The 17,208-nt window shown below is 44.4% G+C and overlaps 1 protein-coding gene across 2 annotated transcripts in view; it reads right to left on the reverse strand.

The window, feature by feature from the left end:
* Window positions 1-17,208, reverse strand: part of Tnik (TRAF2 and NCK interacting kinase) — a 429,300-nt gene that overhangs the window by 101,083 nt on the left and 311,009 nt on the right. For both annotated transcript variants that reach the window (XM_004652342.2, XM_004652341.2), the window contains exons 10-12: window positions 12,337-12,512; window positions 7,405-7,471; window positions 3,401-3,605 (exon numbers count right to left, since the gene is read on the reverse strand). In XM_004652342.2, the coding sequence (XP_004652399.1) occupies window positions 3,401-3,605; window positions 7,405-7,471; window positions 12,337-12,512 (448 nt within the window). The remainder of the gene's footprint in view (window positions 1-3,400; window positions 3,606-7,404; window positions 7,472-12,336; window positions 12,513-17,208) is intronic.

Consider the following 17,208-nt stretch of genomic DNA (forward strand, 5'->3'; position numbering starts at 1 on the left):
CGGTAGACATACTACGGGCTCTAGCAGGGGCAGGACTTAGGAGAGGAGTCTCTGGTGACAGAACTCTTGTTACTCAGGTTCTGAATTCATTGTCATCTGATCACTTTGCACTTCCTTTCTTCTTTATTGCACTCTAGGGCAGGATAAAGAACCCAAATAAAGCTGGTATAATCAACTGACAGCCTATATCTGCATGCATTCTTGATTCTGCTGAGGAGCCAGGTTCCTATCCGCTATCACACAGTACAGAGAGCTCATGCCCTCATGCCTGCAGATTCCTTCCATGCAAGCCAGGCTGTCAAAGTGTGTCTCCAGCGATGCTAAGCTTACTGAGCTCATCTCTGACACCTCCATGGGAGACAATCCCATAAATGCCATTGCAGAAGGACACGGGGAGGCCTTGCAATAGCTCTAACTGGGAGCATGAGAGAGAGCCCAGCTCAAAGCTGAGCACTACTGGGCACAGCTTCTTTGCTATTTCTCAGATACCCTCCCTTGTGCAGGGCAAAAGACCAGGCAGGTGAAGGTTATGGACGAGCACCCCTCGAGCAGTGGCTTGGAGCTTAGAGTACAGTTCCAATTTCTTGTTGAGCTGTGTGACTTTCATCAAGTTAATAACCTCTTGTGTCTTGAATATAAAATGTCCCCTAGAGGCTTATGTGTTTGAACATTTGGACCCCAGCTGATGATGCTATTTTAGAAAGTTGTACAACCATCAGAAGGTGGAACATTGTTGGAGGAACTGGAACGCTGAAGTTTTATAGCCCACCCCACCAGGATGGACAGTATAACCTCAATCTATAAGCCAAAACAAACCCTTCCTCCCTTAAGTTGCTTCTTGTCACGCATTTGGTCACAGCAACAAGTAACTAATAATACATCTCTCTGTGAACTCACTGCAAATATTTTGGCGTGAGATTATCATGAGGGTTAAATGAGACAGTCCATGCAAGGTACTGAACAAAGTGCCTGTCATATGATCTGTGCTTCGTAATCAGTAGAAATTAGCACTCAAGTAGCTTGGTGAATAAATGTAGGGAGCTCTCGTAGGTCACACAGAGGGGAGGGGGAAAGAGAAGAAATGACAACTACAAATAAGGCAGGATGAGGCACACTCTGGGAAGACTTTGCATCCACTGAGGACCTAGACCCAAGGACTAAGAGCATGTGGGCTAAAATTAAAAATAAAAAAGAGAAAATTCATTCCTATAAGGGAACATCATTATGTATACATATTTGCATTGCTGAGGATTTTAAATGTGTTCTGGATTGGCAGCAGGGATTTTATAGAGCTACATGGTCAGTTCTTTCAGCCTGAAATGAAGAGTAATGAATCAGTACCTAGAAGGAGAAAAGGCAAGTGGTTTATGTTTCAGGCTATGATACCCTCATCAAGGGGGTCTGGGGGAGTGCTGGTCATCAGGTTTAGGCCAGGCAGAACTCTGAGGGCCGTGCCTAAGAATGCTTCATCCCAGCTGGAAGGCATAGGGCTTGAATCCAAAGAACAGAGACCAAGATACTTGGGAGGCCTGAGAGACTGGAGGAAAGTGTATCGGCCCAGGCTAGGGGCCAGTGAACAAGCCATGCAAGGCCTGGGCAGCGTAAGGAGGTCATATTCAAAGGCAGCTGCAAGGGCCAGCCTAAGAATCTCAATGTGTGTCTGGGAGGAAACCAGAGATTGTACACACACCTTCCATTTCTACACTTTGCATGTCACTTTGGGGAGTGGCCTAACACACTTGTCCCCCATTTTATTGCCTTTGCTGGCTTTGGAGATTTCTGCCCCATGGCTGCACAGGGCCTCCGTGTACCACACTGTGAATCTCACACAGGACAGCAGGTGGACTTCAAGCCTCCACGTGATGAGCGTTCTTTATGCTGACAGCGTGCTAAACTGACACATAGGTGAGGGAGCGCTTTACACCCTTCATGCCGTTGCGGAAGCCTCAAGGTCCAGTACTGGGGCTCAGAGTTCATGGCTCAGATGACACACCTGTGCTCACTGCCTCAGCAAAGGCGAGCTAGAATGCTGACGAAGGGGAACAGGGTGTAGCCTTCCTTTGCCTCAATCATTTCCTCTCTCTGAACCCAAATTTCCTCTTTCTTTCCTATGTTTAAAATTAGTACATGATTGTTTTCATTATAACAGTTTAAATGTGAATATCACACGTTTTGCTCATATCTACCTCTCTATTATCCTTTGTTAAATAGGAACCACATGCACTTTGCCTGAAAGATACTGGATAGATGCAAAGAGAAAATGAAATATGAGATAGTGGATATAAACAGCTACTTGCCCTATAGTTGGCACAAAGAAACCACTGAATAAATGTAACAGTGCCACTGTAGGGCATGGCTGCTGCTTATCTGAAATGAGTGGTCCAAGGATATAATGGGGATGCCAGGATTCACTGATTTAACCAGGGAGTTTGGACCATGATGTACTGTTTAATAATTAACCTGTTCCTGATAACTGCCGCTCACCACCCCATTCTGCAATGTGAATGGAACCATAGGCCCATGAGCCAGAGCAGGCTGCTGTTGGAAACCTCTCAAATTACCAATGCTGTTTCCATGCAGTTAGTCAGTCAGCCACTGATGCACTGCCTGATTTCCCAGATAGTGACACACTCTTGGTTTCTCATTGCCTGGAGGCTCGATTAGAGGAAGAAGTCCTTGGAAATGCAAGAAGAGTCATGAGAAGGAGGCTTACACAAAGGTCTCTAGGACCAACAGGGTGAGAGACTTGCATGGGACACGCTATGCAAGAAACAGTGGCTGACAGCAAAGCTCCCAGCCAGATGCCATTGATGCCTGCTGCTGATGGCAGTCTTGCCTTCTGGTTGGTGGTGGGCATGAAGGGTATGTGGGGAGCACGGTCCCCAGTGTTCAGAAGAGAATCCACACTCAGGCTCCCCTTGCTACACTTGACCTTTCAGTTATCTAGCTGTTCCCCGTGGTCTAATTACCACCTGCATTTTGCCTCTTGATCTCCCTGACTCACTCAATTTGCGCTCAATCTCGCCCATTCCACAAATGTTTCTGAGGTGTGTACTATTTGCTTTGTCTTGTGTTTTCATGAAGCTTCCATCCTAGCAGCAAGATAGAGGCACATATAGAACATGGTGGTCATCGGTTTGTAAAAGGAACAATGCAGGGAGGGGCAGCAGAACATGCTAGAGGGAAAACAGACACTATCTCAGTACAGTGGTCACAGAATGCCTCACCACCTGGGCGATCTGTGACTGTGACTTGAAGGCTATTGGTCCTGCCCGGCATTCCTGGAGCAAAGCAGATCTTACTTAGTGAGGCTTTGGACTCTGTCCTCCTCTGTGGTCAGAGTGTGCGTGCACGGAGCAGGTGGGCGGCCTCGCTTCGAGGTGGCCCCTGCATCCCTCACCTCCTCCAGCCGCCTCCGCTGCTCTTTCTGCTCCTCGATGCGCTTCTGGCGCTCGGCCAGCAGCTGCCTCTTGTGTTCCTCGTTCTCGCGCTGCTGCTGCTCCAGCTGCTGCCTCCGCAGGGCCTCCGAGCGCTCCTTGTTGGCCAGCTGCAGCCTCAGGAAGTCCCGTCGCAGCGTGGACTCCCCCGGCAGGTTCAGAATGGAGCTGTGGACGGACCAAAGCATGAGGATCGTGCATGTGGCAGGCAAGGGCCATCCTGCCTGTGGCTCCCAGGGAGGCTGCAAGAGACCAGTGTCCCACCTCCCTTTCAGTGTGGCTACTCCGCACACATGTGCTGTATCCAGCCCTAGAGGGACATCGCATCCCCAGAGTCATGCCCTCCTCTAGGACCATCCACTTCCATACCCCACCCCTGTGCATGTGCGTGCACACACACACACACACACACACACACACACACACACACACGAGAGAGGGGGGGGGCACGCGACAGCAAGCAAGCAAGCAATGATTTGTTTCCTAAGACTTATGGGGAAAACTGGGAAGATAGCTTAGTTGGCAAGGTTCTTGTCTGACAAACAAGAGGACCTGGGTTCAATCCCCAATACTGATGCACTGGGGAAGTGACGGTAGGAAAACCCCTGGAACTTCCTGGCAAGTCTAGGCTTAAATCCAGGACAGTGAGACCTATCTCAAACAGCAGTGCATGGTGTTTCTGAGGTTATCTTATGGCTGGCACAGGCTTGTACACATACATAGACATGTACCCACACTCAAACACATATGCATGCATGTCACACACACACACATATGACAAAAAAAGTTTAGTGGGTGTACAAGTCCTGAGCTTTATTTTATCTCCTCCACATATGAGAACAGCTAACAAAAAAAAAGGAACACTCGTGAGCAAGTTGAAGGACTTGGTTCCAGCCAAGGAGAATGCCACTGATTGCTCCATTAGGTTCAAGCATAATGTGCTGTGTGTGTGTGTTAGATTTAAAAAAAAAAAAAAAAAAAAGCCGCCCCTATGTCACTGCCAGTTTAGGGCTTCCCTACTCCAATCTAATTTCAGGCAGCCAACTAAGTCATAGGCTGTTTGGCTCTGGATAGTTACTAAAGAGAAGTGGAAAATGACTCCTAATAGTTTAAATGTAGCCATTGATTTTGGAAGCCTCTACCCAAATAAACATGAAATACATATCTCCCAGCATCTGCCACGTGACAGGTACTGTGAACGGCTCCAGGGCATGGTACCAGCCAGAGGTTAGGTAGAGGGCAGGCAGGAGTGGGTGCGGCTCTGGGGTCCTAAGAGACAGCTTAGACCCTGCTCCGGTGTGCAGAGCCTTACAGGCTATTATAAAACCTTGGCCCCATGATGAAGCCTCAGTTCTCTTAATCAATAGATGGCCATGAGATCAACCATGGGCCTTTGGACACTGACACAAAGGAGTTAGAAATGAGGTAACCGGGAAAACTCCAGATGATCTTGGTAGCTGTGTCTCCTGAGGGTCAGAATGCCCCTTTGTGCTTAAGTATCTTTAAGGTTGCAGAAAGGCTGTCCTCAACATATCAAATATTAAGGACCTGGACACTTTCCCACACATGTGAACTTAGCTTCCTTATAATATCATTTCTACTGTAATGTTGACTCTCCCTCCCTCATGGGCTTTTCTAGAGGATCTTTGGAAGCAGTATCCTAGAAGGGAGATTTGGTCCTCCATGATTTGGGAGGGAAAAGGATCATTTTATTCCATGAATATGCCACCCACATCATGCGGACTCATAAGAATTTAAAATCTACAATGCAGAACCTATGTGCTACGATGGTACTTTGGAACAACCCACTCCAATCTATCTTTACAGTGCAAGCCTTGCTTTATTCTGCTAAGCACATGTCGGCTTGAACTGTCCCTAGACTGAACTCTTCTTTCTTAAACCAAGAAGAGCCTTTGTAAGAGATGGACTAATTCTTATTCCAGAGCTAAAATTCTTTCTTGCAGGGAAAACAGAGAAATTATTACAAATAATAAAACGTCAAGAATTAATAGGAAAGTAATAGGACAAGAAAAAGGGCAGCTTCAAAGGGTGATGGTTAAAAAGTAACAGTGGCTGGGCGCTGAAGGGAGAGTTAAGGGCTCTGTTTTAAATGGTGTCATCAAGAGGGCAGGTACGAATGAATGGGGGGGAAGGATGTTCAGGCAGAAGTAAAAGCAAGTTTAGAGTCTATTTTAGGGCCAGGTGTGCCCTTGTCTAGGAACTGAGCACCAGCGTGTCCTCCCAGAGCTGAAGGGGTGAGAAGGAGCATGGGTCAAGAGATGGTTAGAGACGGTGGCCTCCCAGGGAAAAGCGGAGGGGTAATGCACAGATCTGCTGGTTCCACAGCCGACAGCATTGTGCAAGGGGACCAGAGTAAGCAACGTGCTAACAGGTAGGACACTCATGATGACCCCAGGTAAGGACTTAACCCAGGGCAGGAGCAATGGGGACAGAGTTAAATAGTGGAGTGAGGGATGGCCTGCACTCCAAAGTGACAGTGCTTATATGCACAGGCTACATGCTGTGTTTTCTACACTTCACATGCATACAAGAATGCCCCGTTAACATTAAATGATTTTTGAATTAGCATCAGGAAACCTGAGCTATATTAGTGGTTCAACTACTACCTCTGTGTATGACCTGACTGACATCCTTGAGCCAGCGCCTCATGTCTAAGACAACCAGTGATTTTTTTTTTCACTGTTTAGAATTTCATAAAGATTAATTAACCATATTCATAAAATAGGACTTGCACACATAATCTTCCTTGTGATACAATGATGTAATAATTATAGCTGGGTGGCTCACATAATGACCCCTGAGACACAGTTAGCAAGTGTTGGATAGATAGCATTTCTCAGTTCTTTAGAGGGTGGTCAGAGGGCTGACCCAGCCATCTGGGCAAACTGTTGGAAAACAGAGCATGGCTTCTCCGAAAACTGCCCTAGAGGTTCTTGCCCCCAGGACTATTCATGTCCCATGACACTGTTGGACAGTCATATCTTTATGCAGCTATGATGGGGACAGCCAAAGTGCTATGACAGAAGGATAGGATTTTCCTTCAGTCTTTGACCTTGTGAAGTCCCGTGGCAGGTGAAGGAGAAAAAACGAATGGCCTTGTAGGCTCCATCTCACCCTCTTCTGCTCCATTAGCAAGAATCTAGCTTGCTAGGGGAGTGGACACGTGGTGTCTAGCTCATCCCAGCAGTGCGGCCCTTCCCTGACCAGTGATACGGCAATCACCCAGTAAATGCCGCCGGACAGTTACAGTACTGGCACCCTGGGATGGTACGCCTGGGCCTCTTGACTCACCAAGCTCTGCCGAAAGAGTTCTCTCACCAAAGAGAATCCCTGCCCTGTGAGTGCACCAGCCTTGATTATGTATAAACACAGACGGCAAGGAAGTTGGAATCAAAGACAAGTCAACCTCAAGAAGTACAAACAACAGTCATAAAGGAAATACTCGCGCGTGGAGCCCAACATGTGACCACATGCAAGTTTCTACTGAGGGGGTCACCTCTAGCGTAATTGATTTCCCGGAATCCAGTTCTTTTAGGATTCACTGAAATAGCAGGGCCTATGACAAGGACAGTGGCCATCTGAAAGCACTTTGCAAAGGGGTATAGTAACGAACTGAATAACTCAAGTTCAAGACTTAGGTCTTCAAAACGTTGAAATTCAGTCCTGCATTAGCCTCCTTTCCACTTCTACACACGTGAAGAAACAAGGTCTTGAGTAGGGACCATAAATCTTGGGGACAGGATAAAGAATGTGCTGATTTCCCCATTTTTGTAAGAGTCTGCCTAGGGACATTTCCCCAAACTAATGAGTGCATTTGTGGGCAATAAATTAAATAAAACTACCCAGGTTAATCTTAGAAATGAACTTATAACTCAGAAGGAAAATGAATTTCACACAAGCACAGTTTAGAATACGGAAATGAGAAGGCGTGCTTTTGCCCTCATACCTGGGTTCCCCGGAGTCATTCTCTTCCTCTTCCTCCTCACTTCCGCTGTACTCATACTCAGTCTCATCTGGAGAGAGACTCACAGAAGGTTAACACACAGTATGGGACTGTTGTTTCATGAAGACTACACCCCTTTCTTCACAGCCATGGTTGGTCCACAGACCATGGACACAGAACTAACTAACAAAGGAGGTAAAAATTCTGATTGACTAGTGGTGCTGGGATGGTCCTAACTTCACAGCACAACGAATTCCTCACCTGTCAGCACCTGGTGTGAACAAACTTACTGTGCTGGTAGTCATACAAAAGTATAGCCATACACTGCCAGTTTATTTCTTACTATCGTTTACTACTATATATACATGTATATGTAGATGTATGTGTAAGCTGGTGTGGCTCAGGGTGATAGCCATGTGGTTGAGAACTTGCCTAGCATGCATGAGGTTTTGGGTTTAATCACCACCTTGCTTCTGGACAGAAAGATAGTTTTTGATTGATCCACTAGGGAAATTCATTTAACCCACTAAAATACTAAATAAGGTAATACATGATCATTTAACTGAACCTTTGCTTTTGAGAGGTCAGAAAACATGAGCAAGTCAATTAAAGACCAGTACTTTCATGATTCTGAAGAAAGGGGATGGCAGGCAGAAAAATGTGCTTATATGAGTATTCATAATATACACGTGTGTGAATATTTAAAAAACCAAAATAAAGTAAGGGAATGACTATTGGTTGTGTCTCCTGTGAGCAACTGGTGTTAGATAATATAGCTATGTGTCCAAATTATTTATCACAATTATCCTCTGACAAAAGGGAAGTAGTCAATGATAAGAGAGTGTGCCATATATCCAATGCCCTCACATTAGTAAAGGTCAGCCTGGGAGTTAGAACTCAATACAGAAGTTTTCCAGAGTGAAAATAAATGGTTTATGTTTTCCCCCTCACATCCTACATGGTAAGCAGAAAAGGTAACAAGAAAAGAGATAAAAGAGCAGCTATCACCACTGCTCAGAATGGTAGAAAGAAACAGTAATGCACAGAGGAGGAAGTGACGTATGTGTTGACACCCCTTCTGCAGGCGGCTGCAGATTAATGTGCTGGGCATGAGTGAAGCTGTTCATATCACAGTGTATGATACACTCAGGAAATGCCGAGTCCTAAGTAGCAAGGTATCTGGATGTGGAAAAAGCAGAGGTAGAAAGGCCAGCAGGGGTACAGTGAATCACTGATGCACAGCCACTATGCCATGCTAAGGACTTTTCTGTTGGCAATGAGGAATCTTTGGAGGAGATCTGAAGCAAAAACAGCTGTCATAAGGCCATCTCTGCACAGCTGTGAGTTCATATTATCACTCTGAAGACAGTTGTGCATCCCTTGGAGGAACTGAAACTGCAATTTTGCGATGTCACCAGCAGGAGGCAGCATTCACAAGGCAAGAGCTACTGACTAAAAGCCTTGCCTTTAACAGTGTTTACATACTGAGAAGATAATGAAGAAACTAACAATGTGATGAGTTCCAAGTGTGTTTGCCATCCTAGAATTGCAATTTGGCAGCATAAATTTAAACCATTTGAATAAGTATGGGCCTTTCAGACTACTTAAAGGATGATTTCACCAACCTGCATAGTGTCTTTATGTTCCCTCATACTGAAAGTTTAATATTCGAAACTTTTCAAAAATGGATAAACAGAGAGTTCAAAGTAGGATGGACAAGTTTTAGCTAATAAAGGAAATTATAGTAAGGGAAAGAAACACAATTACTCAAATTATTTCTACTCTGTAAGGTAAAGCCCTCACCAGAATCTTCAATTTCAGTATTTCATCAGAATTGGATCTGATTGCTTTTTACATGTCAACATATCTTAAGCTAAAACTATCAAGTTAAGGGCTGGAGTGATGGCTTAGCAGTTAAGGCATTTGCCTGCAAAGCCAAAAGACCCAGGTTTGATTCCCCAGGACCCACAAAAGCCAGATGCACAAGGGGCGCACATGTCTGGAGTTTGTTTGCAGTGGCTGGAGGCCTGGCACACCCATTTTCTCTCTCTCTTTCTCCCTGCCTTTCTTTGTCAAATAAATAAATAATCAAGTTAAAAGATTAGAAAGTAGTGCAAAGTAAAATTTCTTGATCTACCAAAAGCTGTTCAGAAAGAAGCCAACTGGGAATGGCAAAATGTAAGAGGAGCTGGGCATGGTGGTGCCCACTTTTAATCCCAGCACTCAGGAGGCAGAGATAGGAGGATCACCGTGAGTTTGAGGCCAGCCTGAAACTACATAGTGAATTCCAGGTCAGCATGAGCTAGAATGAGACCCTACCTTGAAATATAAAAACAAACAAACAAAAAGTGTAAGAGGAATCAAATCCAGTCACTTGGTCAAGCTGAGAAAAGGGTCAGAGGTCCCACTGGACCAAATCCTCTTCCTTGTGAAATAGACAATAATAAGATCAGGACTCTAATTCTGATGCCCAGCTCTTTGCACTTTGACACATCTCTGAATTATACCTATTTTCAAGACTTCCACTCTTCTATGCTACAGAGAATGAGCTGTCATCATGAGCTCTGATCTGCACTCAAGGATTTGTGCCCCAAAATGTGACCCCCAACTGAACCACAAACTTGCCCAATCTTATTCATGGGTCATGAGTTTTCAGAAGGCACCCTTGGATAGCACCCCAAAAACAATAGGTTAGTAAAAAACTGACTAAATGTAAGTGGCTAAGAGAGTTCAACTATGTTCCAGATATTATGTCATATCATTTATCTATCATGCCATCTTTTCTAATCTTTGTAGTAATGACAGGCAATGAGTACTATTATTATCACTATGCTTACAACCCCTCTTTAAATAAAAGAAAACTAAGGGCTGGAGGGAGAGATGGCTAATGGTTAAACCCTTGCCTGTGAAGCCTAAGGAACCCAGTTTGAGGCTTGATTCCACAGGACCCATGTTAGCCAGATGCACAAGGGGGCGCATGAGTCTGGAGTTCGTTTGCAGTGGCTAGAGGCCTTGGCATGCCCATTCTCTCTCTCATTCTCTCTGCCTCTTTCTCTCTCTGCCTATTGCTCTCAAATAAATAAATAAATAATAAACAGCAACAAAAAAAGAAAACTAGAGTGAGTTAACTGACAGAAAGAAAGCACAGTTAGAATTTGAATCTAAAAAACAAGTTTAGGGGCTGGAGAGATGGCTTAGCGGTTAAGGTGCTTGCCTGCAAAGCCTAAGGACTCAGGTTCAATTCCCCAGTACCCACATAAGTCAGATGCACAAGGTGTAACATACATGTGTCTCGAGTTTGTTTGCAGTGGCTAGAGGCTCTGGCATGCCTATTCTCTCTCTTTCTCTCTGTATTGATTTTCTCTATATGTCTTTCTCTCTCTCAAATAAATACGTAAGAAATAATAATTAAAAAAACAAGTTTGAATATTTAACCTACTTGGTATATCCATAGTGTGATAAAAGTTTCTTCTTACAGAAGTTGGCATTTAACAGTTGGATGCATGGCACACTGCTCTCAAATATTCTTTTAAATATTTTGACTTCATGGAGTAGTCCACATCCACGATGGACAAGAGCGGTTGAAAAGTCAGTCCTAGAACTTTGTGACACTGACCTACAGATTTCTCCTCAGGCCTAGTAAATACCTTTGGGATGGCCTCCTCACTCCTTGGGGTTGACGTCTTATATTTGCCCACCCCCTAAGAAAGGGAGACAGGGGCTTTGTGACCTTCCACTCCTGCGTCGACGCTGACTGCCCACTTTCATCTGAGCCCCTGAGGCTGGCTACCGAAGAAGGAACTCTTCTCTGGACTGGTCACTGAGGAGGAGGTCACTGCTCTTCCTCCTCTGGTCCTCTGCTGACCTTATCGTCCAAGCCAGTATACTCACTGCCCCACCGGAAGCCTCAGCTCACTCACCTTGCTGTGTTAGGCTCGTTTTCTGCAGAAGCAAAGGAGGCAAGCCGCCCAGGGAGAGCAACCTCACTCCCCCCTGCACTTTGGAGAAGGGGAAGAAGGTGGAGAAGAGGGCAGCCCATCACCACTCACCCCCTTCTACCCAGTGCTCTGGTGTCCTGCCTGTGTGTCCTTCACTCACCACCTCCCATTGCTCACTCTCCAGCCCGAAACTGTCTCCCACTACTGGGACCCAGCAAGCCCTTACTGCCTGTCCTCTCCACTTCTCTCGTCCAGTTTCCCAGCCTTCCCTACTGCCCTACCTTATGCTCACATGACCAGAAACCCTGCCCAGACCCTGTGGGCTTGCACCTCCCTCAGGATGCTTATGGAGGAGTTGCAAGTCTCCAAGCTGGGCCACCGTCCCTGGACCCCCAATCTGTACTCAAGGCAAAGACTATGTGCTAGAAGAGAAAAACTGTGCACCTGCGAATGAAAAAGGTACACTTACTGACCTTCAGCTCAGAATCCAAGGGCCCATATTTCTAACATGGCAACCTAATGGTCTTTTATGTCACTTCAAGTATAAGAAAATGTGTGCTCTCTTTGAAATAACTGCATCAGAAATGAGCCTCAGAACACCAAAAACTTAAATGCTTAAGTCTGCCATTACAGAAAAAAAACCCACTTCAATTAGATGACATTTTTAGGTTTCTGCTGTCGATTTTTAGTCTCCTAAATGTGAATATTCATGTGAATTCAGAAAATCCTGTGCCATTTTAAAGTGCTTCCTGGTTGTACTCATCGTGGCTTTGTTCATTGCCTGGAAGAGGCAATGTTCCTAGTGGATCTAGTTTTTCATAGGATTCTACTTGAGCAGTGATTTCACTCCATTAGCTGCTGTGACCTCACAGGTGGCTCCTTCCCCTAAAGGGCAACACAGGCTCAAGTGAAATTTCCCCAGTCGCCTCTGGATCCAGGAGCCCACCGCTCAGTCTACAGGTTGTTTCTGTTGCCGAAGCACCAGTGTGCAGCTAACCTTTTTCTCCTCTCTTCTTCTTTGTTCTGTCAATGTGGTCCTTCAGCTGGATGCGGACCTGTCTCTCGTTCGGTTGCTCTCGGATGAATGGGTGTTTCATCAACTGTTCTGTTGCTGGCCGCTGGCTGTGATTCTTTACCAAGCAGCTCTCAATAAATGACTGGAATTTTTTTGACCTGCCAAACAAAAGAGATGAAACCCACAGATAAAAGGGACAAGGTAAAGCGACACAAAAATATCTTTTGAAATGCTGGAATTAAGGGGGAAATAAAAAGGTCCCATCAGGTCAGCATAGGGATCAACCAATGGCAAAAATGCCTCGGATTATATTAGGTACAATGAAGAGCAAAGATGTCATCACCATCAGTATACAAGTGAGGTAACACATGCTGGTGGTTGTACACATGGAAGCATTTTCACAAAGTGTAGATAGGACTTTACCCTGGGAGGGACGAAGAAGAAAAGAAGATCTCTATGGGAGTCATATCTAGAAAGCCAGGCAAGTGTTTGCTCTGCAAGAACGAGGACCTGGGTTCAATCCACAAAACCCATGTGAAAACTGTGGGGCGTAGGGATGCAACTCTATAGGGGCAGCACTGGGGAGGCAGAGACAGGGGGATTCCTCCAGCTCACTGGCCAGCTACTCTGGCCCAACCAGTGAGCTCCAGACCACTGAGAAACCTCGTCCAGAAAGGGTGGAAGGTACCTTGGTCCCCTATATATACAGATACACACATGCACATGTGTTCCTGCACACATGCGTGAATTCCCCCATGACCATGTACACATGTGCATTAAAAAAGAGGTCAGGAGAAAGATTCTCCCCAGGAAAAAGGAAATCAGTGAAAACTCAAAGCTAGGAATAAAAATATTGTATGTTAGGGAACGCCACCAAAGATAGCTGCCTAAATGAGACAGAAAAGTGAAACCCAGGAAGGAGGGAGAGGTGCCAGGGGTGGACTTCGTGGACATGAGCGTGCCCATGTAATCAAGTGAGCGTGAACTAGGCAAACATTGTTAATTGGTAATCTCAGAATTGCTTTTGGTTTTGTTTTCTAACTTATAAGAACAGTATGTATGCGTGTTTTTGCCTTTAACCAAAGGATTTGGACATTTAACTTTAAAGAACTAAGCGAACACCCAAGATCACATCTACGTCCTTCTAGAAAGACCCTATTTCTTCCAAAATCAAACTTATGTCAAAGAGGCTTGGGGGCAGGGAAGCACTGGACACAGATACCAGCATGAGGTCAAAAGCATGGTGGACTTTGGTCATGCTTTACAAATTGGGCATGCTCATGCTTGCTGAAAGTTCCAGGGAATTACCAACAGTCATAAATAATTAAGCTCACGATTTGACAGCATGCTATTCCAAGGCTGACAGCTCAGCATTTCATCCCTAAGACCTTGGTGGAACCCTGGTCATCTTGCCTTACAGCAGGAGGGCTCCACTTTGTGCTCTATGTCTCCCTCTTGTGGGTACACTGATGACTGCACATGCAAGATATATACGCTTGCATTGTATGTCTTACAGAATAGACACATATTCCAGAATTCAAGTATTTGAGTCTTGACAAGTGTCCTCTCTGCACACAACACCATATTCCGAATACTATTTAACATTAAAATATAAGATGGAACTTGTGTGGGCCACCCTCTGTTTCTGTCTAGGTCAAAGCAGTTTTTCATGTTATTCTGTACTTTTCAAGTAATTAAATATTGGTATTTTTTCTTCCTAAATTTTTACAGTCTTTTTTTATATTTTATTTATTTGAATGAGAGATAAAGAGGGGGAACTGAGAGAGAGAGAGAGAGAGAGAGAGAGAGAGAGAGAGAGAAGAGAGAGAAAGGGTGCGCCAGGGCCTCCAGTTACTGAATACAAATTCCAGATACCTGCACCACCTTGTGCATCTGGCTTACATGGGTACTGGGGAAGCAAACCTGGGTCCTTAGGCTTTGCAGGCAAGCACCTTAGCCACTAAGAAATCTCTCCAGCCATATTCCTAAATTTCTAAGCTATATTTAAAGTTTAAAAGTATTTTTCAAGGAAAAATAAAAGCAATATTCAATCCTTGGCTGCTGCCCCCTCGTCAAGATGAATCAGGTAGGGCCCCACTGTGGGTTAGGAATAATGAAAACAGGGTAGATCCTATGCATCTGCTTGTGATGATGCTCTTCAGTCCATAACTCTGTGTCTTCCACACTGGTAGCTCTCATCAGGGTCAGGAAGCATGTAAGCCACCTTTATAGCATGGGCCCACCACCTCCTCTATGTGTTTGGTGAATGAACAGAAACAGAAAGGCAGAAGTGCTGGACAAGGGCTGTGCTGTGGCCATATTCGTGTTTGCTAGGGATAGAAAGGGAGATCTGGAGGGTGGATTTGATTTTCTTTCTCTGATGAATCAAAAAAAATCCGCACATGTATAAGCATGGTATTATCTTAGGAGATCCTGTGTGTGTGTGGGGAGCATGATGAAATAAAACCCTCCTATGGAATAAACAGGAAAGCTTCAAAGGTACCTTGAATAAAGAGACAAGCCCCACACAGGTCTTTTCTAGGTATGAAAACCAGTATTAAAAAGATGAAAACAAAAGCAAACGATAGGAAGCTACTAAATATTCACAAGGACTGTCAAAGGGAGTTCTCTTTTGCTTGCGGGTAGCTAGAAGGAAGCTCTTGCTTTTTTCTTTTTAATAAAGGGCTGTGCTATTAATTAGAGGTGATAAATAAAATAAATCACATTCAATTTGAAAAATGAGACCCAGACTTAAAAAGGCTGTATACTGGCATCTTAAAAAAAAATGAAGCCAGAGAAATCTACAGACATCCAGGGCAGAAAAGAACCCAAGGAGGTTAGTGAAATGTGTACTGTGCATGAGAGTCCCTTTTTACAGACCTCTCCTGGATGGGCAAACCTCACAAGAGAATAAACTGAATTCCTTTGTACCCAAAGATCTAGTGTGCCTGTGCAGAACTCAAAACTGGTGATGGATCTCATGTCTTAATAACAGGCATTTTTTAAAGAGAAAATAATATTTAAAGCACATCTTCAAGGCAGGCATGCTAGCAATATCAGCAGTTGGAAGGCTGGGGCAGGAGAATTGTCATGAGTTTGGGGTCATCCTGGGCTATGTAGAGAGATCCTATGTCCCAAAAAATTAAAAAGCAAACCAAACCAACACAAAACAAATCCTCTACATCTTCAGGAAGGATCCTCTATCACTTATTTAAGTCAGGGACCATGGAATCAATATGCTAATTGCACATCTAATTACAAATGAAAATACTTCACCCATGCTGAACATCACTGAACTCTTTCCCGAGTGCTTGAATGTGTTCAAAGCACATTTATATAACTTTCTCACCTGAATCTCTACTGCTAGCAATATAGTTTTATCTCTTGGACAACAACACCTGCCCCTCCCGCCTCCCCCCCCCCCCCAGATGGAGTCAGCATGGAGAGCAGATGGTTAATGACGGGTGCTCACAGTCCAAGGTTCTAACTCCACCACAAGTCTCACCAATGCTCTGTCTTCCCAGATCTATCCTGTTCACATGTTAAGATAGGGGAATTCAAAGTGCCATTCTAATCAGATGGGCTAAATATCTGTGGTCATCATCAAACTCCCGACATGTGATTTGATCTCCATAATCTGCAATGGCCCAACTCTTATTTTGCAGAACTACCCCCACTGTCTCTACTTGGCTCCATCACTTCCTGGGTGACTTAGAGAAAATCACTTCACCTTTCTGTGCCTGTCTCTCTAGGTACAAATGCAGATGATATTACAGAAATGATTTCAAAAGACTACTATGATGATTAAATAAGTTAATTCATGTGAAATACTTAGGAAAGTGCTGGAAGCATAAATGACTTTATTACTGTAGGGATAACATATCAAGCCTTCTCTGATGATCACTGGGTTTGAGAAACACAGAAAATGCCTTTCAGGATTTTGATCTTATTTATACCTCCATTTGTGGTGAATGTAGCCATGCATTAATAACAAAGATATGGTTTTGAAAAATGATTTTTGTCATTGTGTGAATGTCACAGAGTGTATCTGTACAAACTAAGATGGCTAGGGTGTCATTAGGAGATTCTGTCTCATAGCACCACTGATGTGGCCCATTGTGGACCAAAAACTTTGTTATGTGGCATTGGACCAGATAGCAGTTTTCAAGGGAATTACTTTATGCATATTTGAGTTAAGAGATTATACCAAAAAATGATTGATTTTAAAAGCCTGTGCTATATAGCAAATTCAGCGTATATGAAACATGTGTAATATTTGCTTTATGGTATCATTATTTTCACATAAACTCACACACACACACACACACACACACACACACACACACACGAACTTTGTCATATCTCAAAGCAAAAGTGAATGATAGCATGGATAAGAATTAAAACTTGGGCTGGAGAGATGGCTTATGTTAAGGTGTTTGCCTGTGAAGCCTAAGGACCCAGGTTTGATTCCCTAGTACCCACGTAAGTCAGATGTATACAGTGGCACATGTGTCTGGAGTTCATTTGTAATGACTCGCTCTCTCTCTTCTTCTCAAATAAATAAAAATACTTTTTTCTTTGAAAAAGGATCAAAGCTATATAAAATAACATGTGACAGTAAGCTTTCAAGTCAGAGCAGGAGGCTGGGGTTTCGGGGGCCCTAGCAATGCTGAGCATGAGGCTGCATCTGATGATTTCCATAGAGTTTCCCCGGGTGTCTAACTCTGTACCCAGAACACATGCGAGCAGGGTGGACCAGGGCATCTTCTGTATGAACTGTTTGGATTTTTCCACTGATCTCAGCTGAACCCTGTTTTTTCCTTTGTGGACTCTTCCAACATAAGGGCCAGATGG

Source organism: Jaculus jaculus, chromosome 11, assembly GCF_020740685.1.
Source record: "Jaculus jaculus isolate mJacJac1 chromosome 11, mJacJac1.mat.Y.cur, whole genome shotgun sequence".
In the NCBI taxonomy this organism is placed as follows: domain Eukaryota; kingdom Metazoa; phylum Chordata; class Mammalia; order Rodentia; family Dipodidae; genus Jaculus; species Jaculus jaculus.